This window comes from Nothoprocta perdicaria, unplaced genomic scaffold (assembly GCF_003342845.1).
Source record: "Nothoprocta perdicaria isolate Ctin4 unplaced genomic scaffold, notPer1 scaffold_218, whole genome shotgun sequence".
Taxonomy (NCBI): Eukaryota; Metazoa; Chordata; class Aves; order Tinamiformes; family Tinamidae; genus Nothoprocta; species Nothoprocta perdicaria.
In genome coordinates, this window is record NW_020455399.1 from 551,446 (window position 1) to 558,256 (window position 6,811).

The 6,811-nt window shown below is 74.7% G+C and overlaps 2 protein-coding genes across 2 annotated transcripts in view; both read left to right on the top strand.

Moving 5' to 3' along the window:
• The first annotated feature begins 6 nt into the window (after positions 1–6).
• SHC2 (SHC adaptor protein 2) lies at positions 7–3,279 on the top strand. The gene is made up of 12 exons (XM_026038827.1): positions 7–124; positions 592–662; positions 1,063–1,123; positions 1,190–1,309; positions 1,422–1,475; positions 1,544–1,595; positions 1,673–1,799; positions 2,141–2,294; positions 2,387–2,438; positions 2,501–2,641; positions 2,717–3,012; positions 3,125–3,279. The coding sequence occupies exons 2-12, from the start codon at positions 595–597 to the stop codon at positions 3,251–3,253; spliced, it is 1,254 nt and encodes a 417-aa protein (XP_025894612.1). The 5' UTR covers positions 7–124; positions 592–594; the 3' UTR covers positions 3,254–3,279.
• Positions 3,280–5,997: 2,718 nt separating this feature from the next.
• C2CD4C (C2 calcium dependent domain containing 4C) overlaps positions 5,998–6,811 on the top strand; it is a 1,339-nt gene continuing 525 nt past the window's right edge. Inside the window, exon 1 of the mRNA XM_026038781.1 lies at positions 5,998–6,807. Coding sequence (XP_025894566.1) covers positions 5,998–6,807 — 810 coding nt within the window. The remainder of the gene's footprint in view (positions 6,808–6,811) is intronic.

A 6,811-nucleotide genomic window follows, 5' to 3' on the forward strand; every position in this document is an offset into this window, starting at 1 on the left:
CGAGGCGCCCAAGCCGCCGGGCGACGAGTGGAGCCGCAAGGGCAGCTTCATCAGCAAGCCGGCGCAGGGCTGGCTGCACCCCGACGAGCGCGTCCTGGGGCCCGGCGTCTCCTACATCGTGCGGGTGAGTCCTGCCGCCCCCGGGGATCTGCGCCCCGGCTGCGGCCCTGCGTGGGGCCGCGGGCTCCGCGGCCGAGGCTGCTGCCGGGTGCAACGCGGCCGCTCGCCTGCCCGTGGGGCAGCCCGTGTGCCGCAGGGCGGGAGGATGCCTGGCCCCGGGGGGTGCTCGGGCTGGGGGTGCTCGGGGCTGGGGGTGCTCGGGGCTGGGGGGTGCTCGGGGCTGGGGGTGCTCACGGCCAGGGATGCCCCACCAGGATACGCGGGCTCCGCAGTGTCTCGGTTTCCCCCCATCCCAAGGGCCCTTGTGCAGGGCCGGGCGGCTCCAGGGGCTGCTGCTCGGCCGGGGCAGTCTCCCAGCTCTCAGCCTGGTCGGGGCTCGTGACGGAGCCTCCCCGGTGGAGCGGGGGGTTTGGGGGAGACGGGGGCCACGGTGCCGAGCCCCTCGCGAGGCCGGGCCTGCCGTCCCCGCAGTACATGGGCTGCATCGAGGTGCTGCGCTCCATGCGCTCCCTGGACTTCAGCACCCGCACGCAGGTCACCAGGTAGGGCCCCCCGTGACCACGGCCCCCATGGTACCCAAGGCCCCCGGGGCCACCGGAGCCGCCTCCGTCCCCTCCCTGCGCGTGGAGGCCAGGCCGTGGCGCGGAGCTGGGGATAGGGCTGGGGTTGGGACTGTGCAGGGTGGCAGGGGCAGGGCTGGGATTGGGGCTGTGCAGAGGGACAGGGATGTGCCAGGGACAGGGCTGGGGTTGGGGCTGCGCAGGGCAACAGGGATGCCAGGGATGGGGCCGTGCAGCGCCGAGCCGGGGATGGGGCCGCGCTCGGGGACACGCTGGGGACGCGGCGAAGGGCACCTGCCAGCGCCGGGTCGATGGCAGAGAGGGGAGGAGGGAGGCGGGCGCGGCGGGCGCGCCGTGCGGTAACGCGGCGCGGCGGGCGCAGGGAGGCCATCAACAGGCTCTACGAGGCGGTGCCGGGCGTCAAGGGCGCCTGGAAGAAGAAGGTGAGTGTCGGGCGGCCGGGCCGCGCGGGGCTGCCCCGGCCTCGGGCTGAGCCCGGCGCCCCCCAGGCCCCCAACAAGGCGCTCGTCTCCATCCTGGGCAAGAGCAACCTGCGCTTCGCCGGCATGAGCATCGCCGTCAACATCTCCGTGGGCGGCCTGCACCTCACGGTGCCCACCACGCGGCAGGTGAGCGCGGCCTGCGCGGTACCCCCAGCCCCATGGGGCAACCCCGGCCCCGTGCGGCGCCCCCAGCCCCATTTGGCACCCCGGTCCCCACACTCACCCCGCGCCTCCGCAGGTCATCGCCAACCACCACATGCAGTCCATCTCCTTCGCCTCCGGCGGGGACACGGTGAGCGCCGGCGGGGCGCGCGCTGGGACCGCCGCTCGCCCGGCCCTGAGCGCCCGCTCTGCCCCCAGGACACCACCGACTACGTGGCCTACGTGGCCAAGGACCCCATCAACCAGCGAGGTGCCGCGGCGGGCGAGGAGGAGCGGGGCGGGCGCGGGGTCTGGGGCGGCTCTGGAGCCCCCGTCCCTGCTTCCCAGCCTGCCACATCCTGGAGTGCTGCGAGGGGCTGGCGCAGAGCGTCATCAGCACCGTGGGCCAGGCGTTCGAGCTGCGCTTCAAGCAGTACCTGCACAGCCCGCCCCGCGCCACCGTGCCCCCGGACAGGTAGGGCACGGCACCCCGGAGCGCAGGGACGGCGTTCCCATGGGGTCGGTGTTCCCATGAGGCTGGCACCATGGAGCATGTGCCTGGGGTTCCCATGGGACTGGTGTTCCCACAGGGCTGGTGCCATGGAGCGTGTGCCCGGCATTCCTGCAGGGCCGTCCCTTCCAACCTTAACCATTCTGTGATTCTGTGAGGGCTGGCACCATAGAGCGCGTGCCCGGCATTCCCACGGGGCCAGCATTCCCATCGGGCCGGCATTCCCACGAGGCCGGTGCCATGGAGCGCGTGCCCGGCGTTCCCGCGGGGCCAGAGCGGGTGCTGCCCAGGCTGTCCGTGTGCAGGGCACTGGGTGCGGAGGAGTCGGCCTGGGGGGACGAGGAGGACGGTGCTGAGCACGACTACTACAACAGCATCCCGGGCAAGGAGCCGCCGCCGGGGGGGCTCGTCGACTCCCGCCTGCGCCCCGCGCCCGGCCGCACGTCCCTCGGTGCCCAGGTGACCCGGGTGCCCTGTCCCCAACCCATTGGCACCCGGCGCCCACCCTGTCCCAGCTGGCACTGCTGACACCCGCTCCGCTCCCTGCACAGGGCGGCTTTTCCCCCCGGCGGGACCCGGGAGCAGCCTGGGAGCTGGAGGCCGGTGGGTCCTGGGCCGGGGGGGGAACGGGGAGCACCGGGGCCGCCCTAACGCGCGTGCTGCAGCGCGTGCCGGGGACGGCTACGTGCAGGCGGACGGGCAGGCGCCAGCGCCGCGCGACTACGAGGAGCACATGTACGTGAACACGCAGAGCCTGGAGGGCCGCRCGGGCCCCGCCAGCCCCAAGAAGGACCTCTTCGACATGCGTGAGCACGGCGCCGGCGCGGGGGGGACCCGCCGGGACCGGCCGTGGCGGTGACGCCCGCGGCCCCCTCCCGCAGGGCCCTTCGAGGACGCGCTCAAGCTCCACGAGTGCCTGGCGGGCGCCGGCCCCCCCTTGGAGGACCGGTGGCCGAGCCCCCCCAGCCGCAAGGCCCCCGTGGCGCCCACGGAGGAGCAGCTGCGGCGGGAGCCCTGGTACCACGGCAAGATGAGCCGGCGCGACGCCGAGAAGCTGCTGCGGGTGGACGGCGACTTCCTGGTGCGGGACAGCATCACTAACCCGGGCCAGTACGTGCTGACCGGGATGCAGGGCGGGCAGCCCCGGCACCTGCTGCTGGTGGATCCCGAGGGAGTGGTAAGCGCCGGCCGCGGCAGGGACGCGGGTGGGATGGGGAYGGGGCGCAGGGGGGTCGGGGTTGCGCCGTGGAGGCTCCCCAGGACCTTAGGTGCCCGTGTGGCCCCTGCAGGTGCGGACCAAGGACGTGCTGTTCGAGAGCATCAGCCACCTCATCGGCCACCACCGGCAGCAGCAGCAGCCCATCGTGGCGGCCGAGAGCGAGCTGCACCTGCGCCAGGTGGTCCGCAGGAGGCCGTGACGCCGCCGCCGCGTCCCGCGCCGCGCTCCTGCCGCCCCCGCGTCCTCCCGGCCCGCTGCCCCAGCACCCACCGCTGTCTGTGCTGCGTGGGCGCCAGCACCCGKCGGGGGCAGCAGCAGCAGACGAACTTCGGCTCCGGTGGCTGGTTTGCAGAATATTTCTAATTAAAGCTGGAAGCGAGCTGGCCTCGACCCTTCCTTTGCTGTCAGGGCGCTGGGCCAGGCACCGCAGTGGCTCCTTGGTCGCTGCCTGCTCCGTTGCTGCCCAGACCCAACCCCGGGCTCCTGCCGGGTGCCCCCGGGCAGCTCCGTGGGCTCCCAGCCCCGCGTGCGCTGCGGGGCGCCCGGCCCGGCCTCCCCRGGGCCGTGCGGGATGAGCCAGTGAGYGGGAGCAGCTAAAACACTTGGCAAYGACAGGGTCATTTTCCATCAGCACCTGCCGGGCACCCGCGAGCGATGCAGCCGGAGCCCCGGCTCCCGRGATGCTCGGAGCCGGCGTCGCCGGCTCTGCCTCCCGCCTTCGCTCCGGCGCGGGGTCGCGCGGGGCCGGGSGGACGGCGGTGGCTCTGGGGACGGCAGGGAAATGGCAGCGGAGCGGCTGGCGGCGCACAGGTGCCGGAACAGCCGGCGGCGGTGGCTGCGTTTGCGCTAGCAACCTGTAGGCTCCAGAGTTAACACCAGACTGAGGGGGAGGAAGCAACACCCACCTCTCGAGCTGCTCTTTCAGCCCAGCTGAAGACAGACRAGTGGGGACGTTTTTGCTCAGCAGAGTGAGCGCTGCATGGTGCTCTGTTATCCCGCGCCTCCGGCTCCTTCAGCCGCCCGAGCCCCCGGCAACGCGCCGAAAGCTCCGTGGACAGGGGCACCTCGGGGGTTGATTTTTGAGGAGCTGCTTGAAAGCGAAGAACAAGCTGGGGAAGGGAAGCTCCGCAGGCCCCGTTCCCCGTGTGCTCAGCCCTGTAAGAGCCACCCGAGCATCCCAGGGGGCCCAGCAGGAAGCTCCCTGGCAGCGGGAGCTCCTTTCAGCAGCCCTGGCTCCCTCCTTCCCGGCCTCCGGCAGGTGCCAGCAGCCATCCCRACCCGCGGCGGCTCCCGCTGCCCCTTTCCCAAGCGGCTCCAGCGGCTGCAGCCTCGTCCCAACCTTGGCCCCCCCGGTGCCACCCCGGCCTCAGCAGGGAAAGGAACCGGACACAGATCCAAACGTGGAGCCTGAGCTGGAGCTGATCCCACTGCTCCCGGGTGAGGTGCCACTTCCCGTCCCGCTATGACCCGTCATTGCTGGGCTACGATGCTCCCACCCCGCAGCGGCAGGAGCAGCCGGCGCCCTGGCTGAGCACGGGGAGCTCGGCACAGGCCACGGGCACCCGCAGCCCCGCGGCCGCCCTGCCGGCCCTGGCCCCGCTCCAGCGCCTGGATTATCCYGGGGAACTCAACCATTTCTGCGCCTTGTTTACCTCCCCAGCACGGGTGCAGCGTGGCAAACAGCAGCCCCGGTGCTTTGCTCACCGGCTACGGTGATCGCCAGCCTCTGCCTCCAGCCTCCTCCTCCTCCCCCTGTTCCCACCRCCCGCACCCAGCACCCTGGCACCAGAGGGGCTGCGGTTTGGGGATGCTAGAGGCGGCTCCGCACCCCGACCCCGCCAGGATCCTGGCTGTCTTCCCGGTGCTGGGGCTGGACTCCCAGAACGCTGCTCCCTCCGGCAGGATGAGCAGCCCRGGCGGAGCAGCAAGCGGTGCCGGCCCGGGCCGGAGCAGGAGCCACCCGGCCTCCCGCAGCGCCCCCAGCCCGGCTGCCGCCACCGCCGGGACCCCGTCCCGGGCCGGCACCAACCGGGCCGCATCCCCGGCGGGGCCGGGGCCGTCGCCCCCAGCACCGACACGAAGCCCCCGACACCGGCGGCTCAAGGGGAGCCGCGGGACGGGTCCGGGGCGGGCTCGGCGGGAGGGCACCGGGCTCGCCGCCCCCTGCCTCGGCCCGGGGGACCCGCCGCCCGCGCCGTCGGGGGCTCCCGGCTGCGGGGCAGGGCGGCAGCTCCGCGGGCCCGGCGGATCGCCTCGGCTCGGCTCGGCTCGGTTCGGCCCGGGAGGGCCTGGCCCGGCTCGGCCCGGCGCAGCGGGCGCGGGTGGAAAGCGGGGGCGCCGCGCTCGGAGGAATACGGCGGCGCGGCCGTATAAAAGGCGCGGCCCGAGCGCCGCCCGCGGCGGCGGCGGCGGCGGCGGCTGCGCGACAGGTGCGCGGGGCGGCGGCGGCTCCCGGGACCTCGCGCTGCCGGGGCGGGCACCGGGCACCGGGCCCCGCGGGCACCGGGCGGCGGGACGGGCGGACCCCCTCGGTGCGGGCGGCTTCTCCCCTTCCCCGCGGCGGGTCCCGGTGCCCCTCGGTGCGGGCAGGTCGCGGGGCGGGCGGGTCTCGGTTTCCCGGTGCCCCGCGGTGGCGGCTGTTTTCCCCCGGGACGGCAGAGCCGCGTTCCGGTGTCCCTCGGCGCGGCGGCTCCTCCCGCGCTGGCGGGTCCCGGTCACCGGGGCGCCGCAGTTCCGCYGGGTCTCGGTTCCCCGCGGCGCGGCCGCTGCCCCCTCTGCTCCCCGGAGCGGCGGGTCCTGCGTGGCTGCCGGTTTCCTCCCTCCCCCGGCCGGTGGGAGCTGGTGCCGCCGGGCATCGCTGCATCCCCCGGCGCCAGCGCGGCGGCTCCTGACCCCGCTGCTCCCTCGGGACTAGCCCGCGGGTCTCTTGCAGCTGGCGGCACCATGTGGCTCTTGGAGCGGCTCCGTGGGGCGGCGGAGAACGGCCGGGGCGCGGGGCCGGAGGAGCCGCCGCGCGGCGCCCGCTACAGCAACGTCCTCACACCGGACAAGATCCCCGACTTCTTCATCCCGCCCAAGCTGAGCGCGGCGCCCGCTGAGGCCGAGGGCACCGAGCCCCCCGCGCCCGCCGCCCTGGGCGCCTCGGCGTCGGAGCAGGACCTGGCGGGACGCCGGCCCCCGCGCAGCCCCCGCGCCCCCAGCCGCCCCCGCGCCCGCCCCGCCACCCGCCACGTCATCCAGGTGGAGAGCGCCGAGGACTGGGCGCCGGACGAGCTGGGCACCAACGCGGACCCGCAGGCGCAGACGGCCATGTCGCTGCCCTACGTGCCCAAGGCGCAGACCTCCTACGGCTTTGCCACGCTCGTGGAGAGCCCCCACACGCGCCGTAAAGAGTCGCTGTTCCACAGCGAGCACGGCAGCCTGTGCCCGTCCCCCGCGGCCTCGCCGGGCGCCCAGCGCCGGGCCAGGCCCGAGGGCGAGGGCAGCCCGCGGGCGCCCGCCGACCTGGGTGCCGCCCTCATGCACCCCGGGCGCTACTTCAGCGGCGGCGAGAGCGACACGTGCTCCTCCGCCGAGTCCTCGCCCTTCGGCTCGCCGCTGCTCTCCCGCTCCGTCTCCCTGCTCAAGGTGTTCGGGCAGGAGAGCCAGGCCAAGGTGGTGAAGCTGAAGCACTCAGTGGCCCGCAACAGCTCGCTCTCCACCGACGAGAGCTCGGCCGACACGAGCCCCAGCGCGCAGCGGCGCGCGCGCAGCGCCC